The following is a 17046-nucleotide window of genomic DNA, read 5'->3' as shown; positions in this document are numbered from 1 at the left end:
GTATGTAATCAGTATATAAAGCTAAAGAATCAAGTACAACGAGTTTTTTTTTTTTTTTTTTTTTTTCCGAATCAATTCTAGAGTCCCGGGTCTCTAGAATTACCCGAAGATTCAATCAACAGTTTTCAAATTCATAACGTAGAGTAACTCTTTCGTCTTCGTTAATTTTTTGTTTTCAATCTTAGGCCTCCGAAAAAGAAAAATCGTTGCGTTGGACCTGAGTTCACTATTGAAATATTGGACTGGAATTTTATCATTTGGGTGCGGTGTTGTCATTTCTCAGCGTGGCTCTCGGTCTCTTTTATTACCGTGTCGCCACTTCCATCCCAAAGGACGGAAATGCCCCTCGGCCTCCGTCCCAGCTGGCAATGGGACAGCCTCAGTTCCCGGTCCGGTCGCCGCCCCAGCACAGTGCTCATGACCCGGTTTTCGTGCACGAAGACACTTACATCAGAAGAAACTTCACATGATTTTAATGCCTAAGATATATTCATGTGTATATTGGGAAAAAAAAACTGAATGATATGATATCAACTCTCATAGTCTCAATGGAATGTCGTGTTAGCTAATCTGTGTTTAAGGAAATTGGAATATCTGTTTTAATCTCTCTTTATGCCCCGCAGTTCTTATCTTGTCTGAAGATTTCTTGTCCTTGAATAAATGTGAGTGACAAAAAATAATATAAGTTTTATTTTTTCAAACAACTAAAATATTGTTTTAGAAATGCCACTGTTTCCCTGTTAAAACTCTGTGAGGGTTATATTGTTTGTGAATATTATATATGAACTAAAACTGCAACTAAATAGTGTTTTGTTTGTGTTTGAATTTGAAAAAACTACATGTCGTTTCATTATGAACATTGAAATATTTTTTTAATTATTTATGTACTCATTGTAGTGAAATTAATTCATACATTTACATATAATAAAAAATAAATTCAATCAAAACCAACCAGCAAGAAGCGACATTAATTAAAATTTTATTTCTATAAATGCAAATTAGGAGAAGAATCGGATGCACAATGAATTACTTTATTAGTCTGGCTGTATCGGATTCATTTCCCAAAAAAAAAACATGGATTAAATGAAGGGTATTTTGGTAAAGCAGCAATGCAACGGACACATTTCAATGTAGCCGTTGAGGGAATACATAGGATTCGGTGAGATGTTCATCTTTGTCGAACCCCTTGCCTTCTTAAAAAAAACCCTAATAAACCATCTCTAATCTCTGTATATAATCCTCTCACACTCTCATTGTTAAATCAATTCACAATCTCTCTCTCTCTCTCGCTATTTCTCTCGCTCGCTCGCTCTTTACTACGCGCTCTTGAATCGCTCGATTCTCGCTGCTTTGTTTCTGCTTTCACTAACTCTGTTTTTGCAGGAATAGATTTACGTTTATCTTTGATTCATTAATTTTTTTGTTTGTTATATATATCTGTTGTTCTATATATATTTGCTGTTAAAGATATGGATGCAGGATCTGTGAAGTCTATTTCGTCATCTTCGTCTTCGATGTTCAAGACCCGATCTCGATGCCCTCTTCAAGAGCAGTATCTTCAAAGAAAGAACTCCCGGGAAAACGTAAGCCATTTTGTACTCCTATCGGGTATATTAGGGTTTCTTTTCATATTACTGAGTAAAACATATATCCTTGTGGCGAGTCTACGAATTGGGAACTGATTTTGACTTGGATAAATGGATTACGTTAAGTTTTCTAATCGATTACTGATTTCACAAAGAATTACGAATTTGTGACTTGTTGATTTGGGGGTTTTAGGGTTTCTTATCGAATTACTGAGTAAAACTTGAATAATGGTGACGAATCTTCAATTTGGGAACTGATTTGACTTGAAGAAATGGAATATCCTCTATTAGTGATCATATGGATGAATCTATTGCTGATATAGTTTTTCTACTGGAAAAATGGGGGTATTAGGGCTTTTTACAAATTGACATCTTGGCAGTCATTCTATAAATTCAGAACCGGTTTTCTTTGGAGAAAATGAAAAGTGATCATATAGATGAATGTATTGTTGATTTTGGTTTTTTTTTTTCTTTCCATTGCACATTTTCAGCTGGACAGATTCATCCCCAACATTTTCAGCTGTGGGACTCCGCCTCCAACCGGCAGCTCCGCACCCTGAGCGGGGCCCACAGGCAGAGGGTGGGATCGCTGGCGTGGAACGGCCACGTGCTGACAACTGGCGGCATGGACGGCCTGATCATCGACAACGACGTCCGCGTGCGGGCCCACGTCGTGGAGACCTACAGAGGGCACGAGCAAGAAGTGTGCGGCCTCAAGTGGTCGGCCTCGGGGGGACAGCTGGCGAGCGGAGGGAACGACAACCTCCTCCACATCTGGGACCGGTCCATGTCATCGTCGTCCACGTCAGCGTCGACTCAGTGGATTCACAGGCTGTCGGACCACACCTCGGCGGTGAAGGCCGTGGCGTGGTGCCCGTTCCAGAGCAACCTGTTGGCCTCGGGCGGGGGGGCGGGAGACCGGTGCATAAAGATGTGGAACACTCACACGGGGGCGTGTGTGAACTCGGTCGACACCGGGTCTCAGGTCTGCGCTCTGCTGTGGAACAAGAACGAGAGAGAGCTTCTGAGCTCCCACGGCTTCACTCAGAACCAGCTCACTCTCTGGAAGTACCCGTCCATGGTCAAGATGGCAGAGCTCACCGGCCACACCTCCAGAGTTCTCTACATGGCTCAGGTAAATTAAAACGATAATACGACGTATATGATATGTGCATTGTTTGTGGATTATAGAGAAAGAGAAGTAAGTTTTGTGTGTTGTGATTGGTTTTGTATTCAGAGCCCGGATGGGTGCACGGTGGCGTCGGCAGCGGGGGATGAAACGCTACGGTTCTGGAACGTGTTTGGCGTCCCTGAAGTCGCTAAATCTGCTCCCAAAGCCAACCCCGAGCCTTTTGCTCACCTCAATCGCATTCGATGAACCACCATTGCCACACACGATTAATTAACACATTAAGTATTCCATACTATGTATATTGGTGTGAATTATACTACTACTCTAGAAGTGATTGTTGTAGACTGTATACTTCTTATTCTGTAGAATTATATCACTTGATCTGAAATTTGTGGGTGAACAACAACGGTTTGATGTTCATCACTCTGTACTATTATTATATGTGTTTATCTTCTGCTTCAAGTAATTAAAATTTATTCTCATTTTCCTTTCTTTTCATGAGGATAATATAACTCATTTTTGGCCTTTTTTTATTTTATTTTTAAATTACCCTAAAAGTTTACAAATTAGTCTCACTTGGAGATTTTTTTTTTTAATTACCCTAAAAGTTTACATTTTTGGTGAGCTTTTCTGGATCTGTCATTGCTTGACAGCCATAAATCTCTAATCTTCATAAAAAAAAAAAAAAAAAAAAAATCTGGAAATTTAATCAACACTGAGTTGATGCAGTGAGATTTTTTTAACTTCAGAAATTGTTAATCTCTTACCAACAATTTTGTTATAACAATTGTTAATTTAAAAAAATTTATTTAATGAAATATATGCTGACTTGGTCAGAACTGGAATTTTCTTGTCCTGAAATTTAAATGATCGAGTTGATATTTATATATCATGTGGTTCTCTTTCTTCCAATGTCTCTATTTTCCTGGTTTCTCCCCTTCTTCTTGAATTGACTGATCAAGTTGAATGAAAAGTATGCAAAGTTGGTATTTCATAATAAATTTCGTACAACCAGACTGAATACGATCGAGTCCTAATTATTTGACACACGAAGTAGCTAAGAAAATGGGACATCTGTTTGAAGCCATGCTTGGAACTAATCATAAGTGGAAAAGTATGACGATACAATAAAGTGAAAATTACAAGATTGAAACTGTGGTGTGGGTTGATTTGAATAAAAGAGTTGACTTGAGACTTGGACTATAAGAAGGGCAATAAGAAATCATATAAGCTTAACACATCATTTCATAGCACAGCAAGAAGAAAGAAAGTGTAGCAAATACAATCACGATGCCTAAATACTTTTGTGTTCTTTACCTTGTGCTTCTTGTTGCTCCATTGATCAGTGACTGCTCTGCCTGCATCGACTCAGAGAAGCAAGCCCTGCTCACCTTCAAGCATGATGCTGATCAATTGTTCAACATGCTCTCTTCTTGGGACGTTGCTGACTGCTGCGAATGGTACGGAATCGTGTGCGACAACGTAACCGGTCATGTCACGCACCTCCAGCTCGGCGAGGTGTCATTATCATCAGGCAACATCTCTCCTTCCTTGCTCCATCTTAAACATCTTACTCACTTGAACTTGAGCTATGACTACTTTGAGGGAATCCAGATTCCGAGCTTCCTTGGTTCTCTTGTGAGTTTAACACACCTTGGTCTATTTGGACCATTTGTGGGAATGATTCCTTCCCAACTCGGAAATCTTTCCAATTTGCATCATCTCAGCATCGCATGTGAATATTGTGATGGGACCTTATATGCCAACAATCTTGACTGGCTTTCTGGTCTTCCATCACTACAGATTTTAGATATGATTGGAGTGGACCTCAGTCAAGCCTCCAATAATTGGGTGTCAGCAGTAAACAGGATGCCTTCCCTCTTAGAGTTACACTTGTCAATTTGCCAGCTTAATCAAATTCATTTCCCATCTCATCTTCATCTTAATCTCACATCCATTCATGTGCTGGACCTGAGTTACAACAATCTTGAAAATCCTCAGCCTCTTTGCACTTTCCTGAAAAACTTGACCCATCTCCAATCACTTGATTTAGGTTATAATTTCAATCTTGGCTCTACAAATCTTAGCTGCCTCTATACTCTTTCAAATCTTCAGCACTTGAGACTAGGTGGCATGGGGTTGCAAGGTGGTATCCCGAGTGCCATCGGCAACCTAACCTCTCTACTTACCCTTGATTTATCACACAATTCTCTACAAGGCAAAATCCCCCCATCTCTGGGGAACATGTCCAATCTAGTGAATTTTGATTTATCAATTAATTCTCTACATGGAAAAATCCCCCCATCTCTGGGGAATCTTTGCAATCTGGAGAATCTTGACTTGTCAAATAATAAATACAGAGAAAATCTTTCAAATGCATTTCAAAGTTTGTCTGGATGTCTTTCAAACAGCCTCACCTCCTTAGATATGTCAGACAATCTCTTTGTTGGGGAAATCCCTGATCAAATAGCAGAGTTCAAAAACCTCACCAATCTCTCTCTGAAAAATAACAGTCTTTCTGGACCAATTTCAGCGTCACTCGGGTCTCTCTCAAATTTAGAATCCCTAGAAATTTCATCCAACCATCTACAAGGTGTTGTTTCCGAAGTTCATTTTGCCAATCTCACGAATTTGAAGACAATTGATGGACATGGAAATTCATTGACTCTGAGCGTGACTCCAGACTGGATTCCTCCATTTTCACTTGATTTTCTTGAGTTGGGTGATTGGAAGTTAGATTGCGAGTTTCCATTGTGGCTTAAATCACAGAAGAATATTGAGTATGTAGGATTGTCCAACACTGGAATATCAGGAATCATTCCGAGTTGGTTTTGGAATTTGTCTTCTCAATTAGACACATTGGTACTCTCTCATAACCATCTACAAGGTTCCATTCCCCATGTTCTTGGTTCTCGTCTCGTAGACCTGGGTTTCAACGAGTTAACAGGTTCATTACCTCGTATCTCATCCTCATTGGAATGGTTGGATCTTTCTAGCAACTCCTTTTCCGGGGAAATTTCAGGGCTTTTATGCAATCCTTCAGGAAATGATAGCACGTTGAGTATACTTCATCTCAGAAACAATCGTTTAGAGGGAAATATTCCTAATTGCTGGGAGCATTTGCGGCCATGGTTGCAAGTGATAGACTTACAAAGTAATTATCTGACCGGTCAGATTCCAAGCTCTATGGGTTCATTGATTCACTTGCAATCATTGAACCTTGGTAACAACAGGCTCACTGGAGAGATACCGACTGCACTGAAGAATTGTTCATTCTTGGAAGCTCTGAATCTTGGTCGGAATAAGCTTGTCGGAACAATCCCAAGATGGATAAAAAGTCTTAAAGGATTGAGGGTTCTCATTCTTCGTTCAAACAAAGTGAATGGTGATATCCCAGTTGAGATTTGTGTGCTTGATGAGCTCCAAATCCTTGACGTTGCTGATAACAATCTATCCGGGGCCATACCACGGTGTTTAAATAAAGCATTTGCAGTGACTCCTGCTAACGAAGAAGGTTCGATGTTCTACTTCGGATTGCGATTCAAAAAGTACATCAAGGAGGCCAGAGAAAATGCAGTTCTTGTGACAAAAGGGAAGGAAAACGACTACGAAAGCATCCTTGGTCTCGTGACTACCATAGATCTCTCAAGAAACAATTTCTCGGGGCAGATCCCGGTGGAACTTGCAAGCCTTCAAGGACTACGCTTCTTGAATCTCTCCAGAAATCATCTCTATGGAACCATTCCGAATACAATCGGCAACATGACGGCATTGGAGTCTCTTGATCTCTCGTGGAACAAACTATCTGGACGAATTCCTCCGACCATGTCCTATTTAACGTTCTTGAATTTCTTAAACTTATCTCAGAACAACTTCTCCGGAGAAATTCCAAGAAGCACCCAACTACAGAGCTTAAATTCAACAAGCTTTGATGGAAATCAGTTGCTCTGTGGAGATCCTCTGCCCAGGCAATGTAGCGAAGATGACAACGCAGTACCACAAAACGAAGATGAAGATGAAGATGAAGACGAAGACGAAGAAGGAGAAGAGTATTGGTTCCGGCTCGGAGTCGGAGTCGGATTTGGGGTCGGGTTTCTGGGAATCATTGCTCCGCTGGCATTATCTGGAATATGGAGGCGCGCATACTTTTGGTTCTTCCAAGAGTACGTTTGGTACAGCATTTTGGACTTCATAATCAAGATCGAGTACGTCACCGGAATCCGCAAACCCATTTAGTTTATGAATTCAAGCAACTTATGCTTTGTGTGCTAGTTTTCGATGGAATTATGTATCGTTGTGTGTTGTTTTATTACATTCTAATAGTGTGTAATCTATATATTATTTACCTTTTTTCTGTTTATTTGTTAAGAAATATATCTGTAACCACGGTTTTCCTCCGCCACAAGTGAGTGCTTATTAATAAAATTTTGTGGTACCGTCCACATTTAAAAAAAAAATTTGTGTGTTTTGTCTGCAACTGCATTGTATTAAGTTTATAGTGTAAGCGATATATATATGCAACAAATACCCCTCTCAGTTCTGTAATTTGTTTCGAGGGATGAGATACAAATAAGAACTCATAAATGTATGTATTATTGTGTTTATTTATTTATTATTATTTATCAAACCAATGCATTGTTGCATTTGGTTTTACATGGTCGAGTTTCTATTATTTATTTTAATTTTGTAGCCTTTTATAAGACAAATGCAAATAATATACTCTGTACGTATTGGAGTTTCACAGAATAAAAGAATCTCCCAGGAATAAAAAAACGATAAAGATTAGAGCATTCTCGATAGGGGAAAACCTAAAAATATTTGGATTGTTTCGCTGTAGAAGAGAGATTCATGGTTGTTCCTAGCTAGCGGAGTTATTGATCTTCGCAAAACGGAAGAAAATTCTCTTTCTATTCATCTCGAAACTTCGAATAAACGTTATTTGGGTTAGTGAGTGTTCATAGAAGGGATTACCATTTCGTGGTAACCAGATAGACGAAGTCGAGATAGAAAGCGGAAATTGGTAGTTGTCGTTTTAATGTTATTGAACTAGTAGCCCAAAGCCCACTTCAAATTGGGTGATGGAGAAGTGAGGTAATTATGTGCATTTACCGGGTAAGTTAGTGTATACTTCTGCCACGGAAAGAGATTCCGATTTAAACTGCATGCTCGAGTGGTCTTTTAGACAACATATTGATACTAAGTACGAAATAGTTGGCTCATAAAATATTGACTTTGAGAACTCGAATCAGAGAAAGTAAACGCGGAGAAGAAATGAATAACAGAAATTTGAATCTTGTATTACTTCAAGGATCACACAATCCTTTTTATACAGAAAGATACCAAACTAACGACGCAATCCACTGTGTATATTACACATCCCAATAAAACCAACAAGTTTTAATAAAAACGAGTGAAACAAAACAGGTAGCTCGCAGCTCGCTTAGCTCGCAGTTCGTGCAACTCGCTCAACTTAGCTCGACTTGTAGCTCGAAGCTCGCTTAGCTCGCAGTTTGTGCAGCTCGCTCAACTTAGCTCGCCCAGCTCGCAGATCTCCTTAGCTCGCTCAATACAGCTAAAACATATTTACTCAACCATTATCCAACTACCAAGCTCCAATACTCCTCCTCAAGGCGAACTGAAAATGTTCTTCAAGTTCATCTTGGAAGTGAGATGTTGCAGTGCCGGCGAAGCCAAAGGCTTGGTGAAAGCATCTGCAATTTGGTGCTGAGTCCGAATAGGGAGTAATTTGACTAAGCCACATTGAAGATGTTCTCTAACAAAGTGTAGATCAATCTCAATGTGCTTCGTCCTCTCGTGATATATTGGATTCGAGGCTATGTGCAAAGCAGCCTGATTGTCACAATATATAACAGCCGAGCTCTTTTGCTGAATCTGAACATCCTTCATTAGCTGCTGAATCCAAACCACTTCACTCATTGTAGCTGCAAGTGGCCGATACTCAGCTTCCGCTGAACTTCTGGAAACAGTAGTTTGCTTCTTGGACTTCCAAGCTACCAAAGCATCCCCTATAAAAACACAAAACCCTGTTATGGACCTTCTTGTATCTGAACATGTAGCCCAGTCTGCATCAGAGAAAGCTCTAATCTGAGTAGAAGAATTAGATGGATAAAACAATCCAAATCCTGGATTGGATTTCACATAGCGCAACAAATGATGTGCAGCTTGAAGGTGTGGATTCCTCGGAGCCTGCACAAACTGACTAAGAGAATGTACAACATAAGTGATATCAGGTCTAGTTATAGTCAGGTACAAAAGTCTGCCAATAAGTCTTCTATAAGCAGTAGGATCCTCCAAAAGGTCACCATCTTCCATATTGAGATGAACCTTAGGATCCATGGGGGTTTTGATGGCCTTGGACTCACTAAACCCTGAATCTTCCAATATCTGCAAAGCATACTGCCTTTGGTTCAAAACAATACCAGATTTAGATCTAGCAATCTCTAAACCAAGAAAATACTTCAAATCCCCTAAATCTTTCAATCTGAAAGTGGAATTGAGAAAGCTTTTGACACCAGAAATAACTTCATTGTTTGGACCTGCAATGATGATGTCATCTACATATAGCAAAATAACTACAAAATTATCACCATGACCCCGGGTATACATAGAGTAATCACACCTGGATTGTGAGAAACCTGCTTTTAAAACTGACTCAGTGAACTTGAGATTCCACTGCCTTGAGGCTTGCTTCAAGCCATAAATAGACTTGTGCAATCTGCAAACCAGTTTGGCATTATGATTTTTAAACTCCTCCTGAACAGTATATCCCATAGGCAAATCCATGTATACTTCTTCATATAAGTCACCGTTTAGAAAAGCATTGCTTATATCTAATTGGCATAAAAACCAGTTTTGTGAAGCAGCTAAACTGAGCAAAATTTTAACTGAAACCAGCTTAGCCACAGGAGAAAAGGTGTCTAAATAATCAACTCCCTGTTTTTGAGTAAAACCCTTTGCAACTAGCCGGGCCTTTCTCCTTGCTAATGTGCCATCAGAATGAATTTTGTTGGTGTAGATCCATCTGCAACCTATAGGAGTTTTACCATGTGGTAAAGGAACCACAGTCCAGGTCTTATTGTGGTGCATGGCTTCAATTTCTTCGGCCATTGCATCTCTCCATTCCTTGGCCTTTACAGCTATGTGGAAGAACTGTGGTGCTTGATGCACTGAAACATACAAGACAAAATTCCTAAAAGAGGATGACAGATTCTCATAATTTAGGACTTTATCAAGAGTGTGTTTTGAGGAATGAAAACCACCAGATTTGATGAGGTTACAATGATACTCTTGCAGATACTTGGGAGGCAAGCTTTGTCTAGTAGACCTCCTCACAGTCTGAGCCTGCTGATCTGTCTGAGTATCATCTGAAGAAATACCATGGATTTCTTGTTCATGTAGAAGATCAGGACTTGTTTCAGTACCATGATAAATCACACTACTATTCCCTGAATCCGGGACAGGAATGAGGTTGAGAATAAGAACAGGAATAGGTTCATGTTCAAAGGGATCACTTTCAACATCAGTATTCCCATTGTCATGAAAAGGGAAGATATTCTCATGAAAAATCACATCTCTGGACAGGAATACTTCCTTAGTATTAAGGTCAAAAAGTCTATATCCTTTGACCCCCTGAGGATATCCCAATAAGATACACTTTCTTGCTCTAGGATCAAACTTTGTCCTTTGAGCTTTGAGAGTTGAGGCAAAGCATAAGCAACCAAAACTTCTCATGTGCTGGTATCTCACTGCCTTTTTGTACAAAAGCTCATAAGGGCTCTTGTTTCCCAAGATAGGAGAAGGGATACGGTTAATGATATAAGTGGCTGTAAGGACACAATCACCCCAAAACTTGATAGGTACCTGTGATTGAAAAAGAAGTGCTCTAGCCACATTGAGCAAATGTTGGTGTTTTCTCTCCACAACAGAATTCTGTTGTGGAGTTTCAACACAAGAAAATTGATGGATAATTCCCTGCTTGGCAAAAAAATCTTTAAACACTAACTCATGTGCATTATCAGATCGAAAACTCTTAATAGTAACATCAAACTGGTTTTGAACATAAGCACAAAAGTCAGGAACAATTTTATGAACATCATATTTTTGTCTTAAAAGAAAAATCCAACAAAATCTAGAACAGTCATCCACCAAAGTAAAAAAAAAATCTATGGCCTAAGCGAGAGGCAACTTTGTATGGGCCCCATATATCACAATGGACAAGATCAAAACAAGAATCAGAAAAATTGTTCTCAGAATGAAAAGGTAATCTGTGCTGTTTGGCAAGATGACAAATACAACAAGGATTCTTATCAATGTCATGTTTAGGAAAGTCTAACCGATGACTAAGAGAACTCAGACTCTTAGAGGATAAGTGTCCTAATCGTTCATGCCATACTTTTGCAGTCACTTTATTCACAAAATCAGTGTTGTTACTGATGAGGCTCTCTCTTGTCAGGATGTATAGGTCTTGAGTACTTCTACCCTTGCCAATCATCCTCAAGTCCCTGGAATCCTGAATAAGAAAACCATCATTGTTAAAAGAGACTGTCAAGTTAGAATCCTTGACTAAGGCCTTGACAGATAGCAAATTGAATCTGAATGAGGGAACAAACAACACGTTGTGTATAATGAGATCAGTACTCAATTTGACAGTTCCTATAAAATTGACAGGAATAACAGAGAAGTTAGGAAGGGTAACAGTAGAATTATATAAAGGTTTGAGTTCTGAGAAAAGGTGTTTCTTGGCACAAACGTGTTTTGAAGCACCTGAATCCAGAATCCAAGACTCATTATCTAAATTCATATTCTGAGTTAGATTGATCAAACCGTATAAACCTTGGAATGAAGTCATGTTGACTTCACCATTGGTGGCAGGGGTTGCAGAAGATGACAACTGGTTTGATAGGTGGTGAATCAGCTGGTGAATCTGCTCATTGGAGAGGTTGGTTGATGCGGAGTTGTCATGTCCGCCACCATTGCTCGATCCTTCCACAGTATTGACTTGATTCTTGGACTTAAACTTGTAACCGGGAGGATATCCATGAATCTTGTAACATTTGTCAACTGTGTGTCCAACCAATTTGCAATGAGTACAGGTAGGCTTGTCTTTGCCCTTGAATCTCCTCTGATCTTCACGCGCCACCATTGCCATTGAATTGGACTGATCGTTGGAACCATTGGACAATAATCCAACACTCCTCTGCGTCTCCTCCTGAGACAACATAGCATAGACCTTGCTGATCTGAGGAATAGGGTCCATAAGCAATACCTGACCTCGAGCATGGGTGTATGAATCGTTGAGTCCCATTAGGAATTGCATGACATATTCTGACTCCTCAAACTCGCTAATCTTGGATTTTCCTCCACAATTGCACGGACAAATGCATTCCGGCTTGAAATCACATAGATCTTGATGAACAGACTTCAATCTTGTGAAGTAAACTCCAATGGTGTTCTGGTCTTGAGAAAGATTCACATACTCTCTCCTCAGCTGAAAGATCCGCGGTCCATTGGATTGTTGAAAACGATCTTTGAGGTCTTGCCAGATGTCTTTAGCTGTTCCTCCAAAAAGAATGCTCGCAGCTATTTCCTTGGATACAGAGTTCATGATCCAGGCGATGATGGTGGAATTGTTTCTGCTCCACAGGCGTAGGAGATCTGGATCTTCTGGCTTCAGGATTGTTCCATCGATGAACCGTAGCTTGTTCTTGGCTTCAAGAACTATCAGCATCGATCGACTCCATGCCTGGTAATTGGTTCCGATCAAGACATTGGAGACCAGACTTCCTCCAGACGAATCAGAATGGTGGAGGTAATAAGGTGAGAACTGGTCTTCAATGTTCGATCGCGACCGAGAATTTCCGGTGATACCGGTGATTGGGAGCTCCGTCGATTTCATTTCAGGGTCCGCCATTATCTTCGACAGAAACAGGATGAAGAAATCGAGAAACGGAGATAAAAGAAGAAAGGAACGAGATTCTCAGAAGCGGAATTGCTCTGATACCATATTGACTTTGAGAACTCGAATCAGAGAAAGTAAACGCGGAGAAGAAATGAATAACAGAAATTTGAATCTTGTATTACTTCAAGGATCACATAATCCTTTTTATATAGAAAGATACCAAACTAACGACGCAATCCATTGTGTATATTACACATCCCAATAAAACCAACAAGTTTTAATAAAAACGAGTGAAACAAAACTGGTAGCTCGCAGCTCGCTTAGCTCGCAGTTCGTGCAGCTCGCTCAACTTAGCTCGACTTGTAGCTCGAAGCTCGCTTAGCTCGCAGTTCGTGCAGCTCGCTCAACTTAGCTCGCCCAGCTCACAGATCTCCTTAGCTCGCTCAATACAGCTAAAACATATTTACTCAACCATTATCCAACTACCAAGCTCCAATATAAAATAGATCAAGGCTAATTGTAGTGACAAATCAAATACCAGCCATGACATTAGTCCTCCTCGGTAGCCTCATGTAACCACGATTTCTTTTCCAACGGTGTCTCAATAGCACACCAAGTCTCCTATAATATTTGAATTAAGTTAAGCTTTTACGGAGAAATAAACCTGCCATTGAATATTTTATAATTAATTTTAATGCATATTGCATATATCTACCTCTGTTTTTGTATAGCACTCCACTTCAACTTCATGAAGCCGGTCACAAATCTTGCAAGCACTAGTGAGGCAAGACACTCCAATTTTTATTAAATCCTGCATAAATTTCATTAATTTCAATGGCAGAAAGATAGGAAACAAATTCTAGTTATTGAGTCAAGGATAATAATAAATAAATAAATAAAAAAGCTACCAGACTGAGACCAAAGCATAAATCTGCAAGGATAGGATCACTTGTCTCGCTGCAAATAAAATCTGTAAAATCTCATCATAATGATCTATTAACCACCATTGCATTGCATTGCATTGCTTCTCAAACAAACCTGTCATGGCTCGACAATATGACACTCAGTTCTTTACGTTTGGCAATCACCGCGAATTTAATGCACTTTGAGACTGAACCTATTTCACCCACCTGTTAACGAAACCAAGTCTATTTGATAAATGATCAAACACGGCTGAATGTGAGAAACTCTCGAGGTACCTTTAAGTGAAAGCAATTGAAAACTCCTTTTCTATTTGGTGGTGGCAAAATAAATTCCTTTACACTCGTACAATCGAATTCTGTTATCACATACTCTTCTATAACATTCTCAGTTAACGTGGCACAGTGTTTGTAGTGATCAATGTGGTACATATCTTCGTACGACGTCACTTCAAGGTCACTCCAAACTGAAGATATGGCTTTATTAAGAGTTTCAACACTGATCTCAGCTGAGCTGTCACAATTCTGCACATTTTTTTAGAGCATTAGCCTTAATGTATAAGTTCATTCTACACTTGGTACGCTAAAGAATACCCACCTCTTCTTCGTTGAAGTTCAAGCGGTAAGTTTTCTTGTCGTGATTGTAAAACTTGGATGCACAGAAATTCACTCCAATTGCCACCTGAGCATAATTAAAATTATTAAACCTAATATCTTTAGCCATTGCACACGTGCTTACAAAATATTGATGAGGTCAAAGATTACACAAAAGGAAAGGGAACTAGAACTAACACTTTCTCTATCATCCCCTCCAAGGAACTGATTTGCAACGATCTTCTTCAGTGATGTCAAACAATTCTTGATATCCTAAATCACACAATAAAAACTATGGAGATTCTTATACAAAAAGACTAATCATATTTGTTCATTGAATTAAAGAGGCTTATTACCTTTATATTGGGGATGTAAGACCCTTCATCAACATCAGCAATTTCACTCTGACCGGATTGAACCTATTTACATAAACAAACGAACAAAAATAAGGAAGCAAGATAAATATACGCACGAGTAATATCCGAGAATATTATAGAATGAATTATTTTTTTACATATAAATAGAGAAAAGAGTAATTAAGAACACCTACCATCTCGGAATACTCATCATACACTTTTTTTATTATACTCATGGCGAGCTTAAAATATTCGGGCCACGAGTAAACGAGCACAAGATGCTGCAAAAGTGAGCAAACCCAACACTTATTAATTTTATCTGACATACGAGGAAACTAGCAAGATAAGAGCATACCTGTTCTGGTTGTGTACCACCATTAGCGAAATTGAGATACGGTTTTGGTGTTTCAAAAAAATGTACGAATTCCGGATCATAACGAGATCTCAATTCCTTGTTGTAATACAAAACAGCAAGCTGAGCAATATACTGCAAAAAAGAAAAGTGACAATAACCAGAAGTCTTCTAAGAGATACTAAACATATAATTCTAAGTATATGAGAAACATGGGACTTGATTCTACATTATAATTGTCATCCTACAATCTCCATAACATCATTGTTATGTATGATTTTCATAGAATTCAAGACTGAGTAGAGAGTAGCTAAAAAGTGTACCTTGTACGGAGAGATTTTCCTGCAAAGAGCACCAGCTCTACAGACAGCCGCAGATACTGCCCAGTTTACATTACTAGCAAGCTACAAAGTTCAAAACAGTAAATAATGCGAGTAAGAAAATAGCAACAATAAATGTAGTACTCTTTAACATGATTAATTATTGGGTCAAGTATTTGCCTTCTCTAGTTCACTCGATAAAATCTTTGCAAGGAGTCCGTCCAGAGCAGTGTCTATGACTTCTTGGTTTGATGGATCCTTAAAAGAACAAAATAAATAAAAATATCAGCATCATATATTAAATTACCCAAATTACCAAAAGGTGAATAAAAGGAAACCTACCATGCCAGTCAATACGGAGGCCAAAACCTTGTCGACGTAATAAATAATGAAGTCTTTATTTTCATTTTCACGGAACCAACACGGCAGAGGAGATGAAATCGAAGTTCTGTCCCATAGCGTGACCACAATCTAAAAACAATCGATACATTCATGAATTTAAACACACACTTGATGTAATTAATTTAATATAAACTTGATATGGAGAGAACTGTAAAATGGACCTTCATGGCTTCAATATGATCCACCAGTTGAACACTTTTGATTGTCTTTCCCTGTAAGAATGCACATAATAATAATTAATTGTTACGGAATTATAAAGCTTTGAAGACACATACTAACCTCCGGCTTGTTGAACATTTCCGCAAACTTTTCAATATTCGGTTGCGCCATTGCTGAGCCTCGGAGCTTTTATTGCATCAATGCCTTGAAGCTTTTCTAACACCCATAGAAAAAAAAGAACCCTAAATTTTAGATGAATTGTAACAGAATGATCGTTTTCAAAAACATATATAGATATATATATATAGATAGAGAGAGAGAGAGAGAGAGAGAGAGAGAGAGAGAGAGAGAGAGTCTTAAAAAAAAAAAAAAAAAAATCTCATACATGAATCTGTACCGAAAAGGTAGTAGTAGAGAGCTAGTTTGTTCTTTCGGCTCTGAGAGAATCGATAGAGGCCGTGAGAGTGAGGTAAAAGAGGGAATTCAAATCGTGAATCGCAGATAGCACGTTTAAAATGACATAATTGGGCCTGGGCTTTTCATATTTGAGATATAAGAGAGGTTAATAGCTTTCAAACTCATACTGTTAATTTAAAAAATTTCTCAAAAAACAAACAAACAACATGTATATAATATACAGTGGTATACACATAGACATAAAATATATATAATATATATATATATAATTATATAATAACGTGTAATATATATTAACAATTAGTGACGCTTAATATACACATATATATAGAAAATGTTAATAATGTATAATATATATATAGAAAAGGTTAATAAAGTATGATATACATAGATATACTAATCGACAACAAATAATTTAAATGTATATATTATATTTTTTATTTTATTATTTTATAACATATATGTATTTCACGGCTAATTTATTATCGACTCAATGAAAAAGTGCATATATCAAGCAAAAAGAAAATGAAATGGTGTATATACAGGGAGGTCGTGAAAAAAAAAAGCATAAAGGCTACGTAGGTAGACCAAGAAAAATCCGGCTATCAAGGAAATACACATTGTTTTCGAATTAGAAAATATTATACTTTGTTAGAAAAAATTGTATTTTATTAGAAAAAGTCTTTATTATATTCTTTAATATTGACAAAGTAATGTATATATATACTAGTAATGTAAATAAAAATGTCATAGGTGTATTTCAAATTTGATCATTTTATTAGATATTTAAAATATAAGTATTGATACATATTTAATTATAGAGTATTTTGTTATATGATACCAATCGATGATTAAGTGATATACTAGTAAAATACCATTGGTATAATTA

The 17046-nt window shown here is 38.2% G+C and overlaps 3 protein-coding genes across 6 annotated transcripts; 2 read left to right on the top strand and 1 right to left on the bottom strand.

The window, feature by feature from the left end:
* Positions 1-1261: 1261 nt before the first annotated feature.
* On the top strand, positions 1262-3129 carry LOC149380513 (cell division cycle 20.2, cofactor of APC complex-like). Its single transcript, XM_089602870.1, has 3 exons — positions 1262-1583; positions 2078-2721; positions 2824-3129. The coding sequence occupies exons 1-3, from the start codon at positions 1535-1537 to the stop codon at positions 2962-2964; spliced, it is 834 nt and encodes a 277-aa protein (XP_089458996.1). The 5' UTR covers positions 1262-1534; the 3' UTR covers positions 2965-3129.
* Positions 3130-3694: 565 nt separating this feature from the next.
* Positions 3695-7163, top strand: LOC149380512 (receptor-like protein EIX2). Its single transcript, XM_089602865.1, has one exon. The coding sequence runs from the start codon at positions 4009-4011 to the stop codon at positions 6952-6954; it is 2946 nt and encodes a 981-aa protein (XP_089458991.1). The 5' UTR covers positions 3695-4008; the 3' UTR covers positions 6955-7163.
* A 540-nt stretch (positions 7164-7703) lies between these two features.
* Positions 7704-16219, bottom strand: LOC149380511 (enolase-like). 4 transcript variants are annotated; one of them, XM_089602869.1, is made up of 17 exons: positions 16126-16219; positions 15861-15956; positions 15743-15793; positions 15522-15650; positions 15360-15437; positions 15183-15263; positions 14863-14994; positions 14702-14788; positions 14508-14570; positions 14350-14424; positions 14156-14239; positions 13837-14082; positions 13676-13767; positions 13546-13594; positions 13353-13448; positions 13143-13258; positions 7704-7944 (listed from the first exon to the last, which is right to left on the bottom strand). In XM_089602869.1, the coding sequence occupies exons 2-16, from the start codon at positions 15909-15911 to the stop codon at positions 13187-13189; spliced, it is 1386 nt and encodes a 461-aa protein (XP_089458995.1). In that variant the 5' UTR covers positions 15912-15956; positions 16126-16219; the 3' UTR covers positions 7704-7944; positions 13143-13186. The 4 variants fall into 4 exon arrangements, with proteins under 4 accessions (XP_089458995.1, XP_089458993.1, XP_089458992.1 ...); XM_089602867.1 differs by lacking the exon at positions 7704-7944 and adding an exon at positions 12816-13089 and having other exon boundaries at positions 13176-13258; XM_089602866.1 differs by lacking the exon at positions 7704-7944 and having other exon boundaries at positions 13116-13258.
* Positions 16220-17046: the final 827 nt, after the last annotated feature.

This window comes from Urtica dioica, chromosome 12, assembly GCF_054948205.1.
Source record: "Urtica dioica subsp. dioica isolate 48M chromosome 12, U.dioica_male_clone48M_v1_H2, whole genome shotgun sequence".
Classification (NCBI taxonomy): Eukaryota; Viridiplantae; Streptophyta; class Magnoliopsida; order Rosales; family Urticaceae; genus Urtica; species Urtica dioica.
The sequence above is the reverse complement of the archived record's forward strand: the minus strand, read 5'-3'. Positions and strand labels throughout refer to the sequence as shown.

What these genes read in the sequence shown, in the direction of transcription:
- LOC149380513 (XM_089602870.1), top strand. Translation starts at nt 1,535, where the DNA reads ATGCCCTCTTCAAGAGCAGTATCTTCAAAGAAAGAACTCCCGGGAAAA. An exon ending in GAAAGAACTCCCGGGAAAAC is followed by an intron (nt 1,584 to 2,077) that starts GTAAGCCATTTT and finishes GCACATTTTCAG; the next exon opens with CTGGACAGATTCATCCCCAA. An exon ending in GAGTTCTCTACATGGCTCAG is followed by an intron (nt 2,722 to 2,823) that starts GTAAATTAAAAC and finishes TTTTGTATTCAG; the next exon opens with AGCCCGGATGGGTGCACGGT.
- LOC149380512 (XM_089602865.1), top strand. Translation starts at nt 4,009, where the DNA reads ATGCCTAAATACTTTTGTGTTCTTTACCTTGTGCTTCTTGTTGCTCCA.
- LOC149380511 (XM_089602869.1), bottom strand. Translation starts at nt 15,911, where the DNA reads ATGGCGCAACCGAATATTGAAAAGTTTGCGGAAATGTTCAACAAGCCG. An exon ending in CCTCCGTATTGACTGGCATG is followed by an intron (nt 15,438 to 15,521) that starts GTAGGTTTCCTT and finishes TGTTCTTTTAAG; the next exon opens with GATCCATCAAACCAAGAAGT. An exon ending in TCAATTGCTTTCACTTAAAG is followed by an intron (nt 13,768 to 13,836) that starts GTACCTCGAGAG and finishes TTTCGTTAACAG; the next exon opens with GTGGGTGAAATAGGTTCAGT.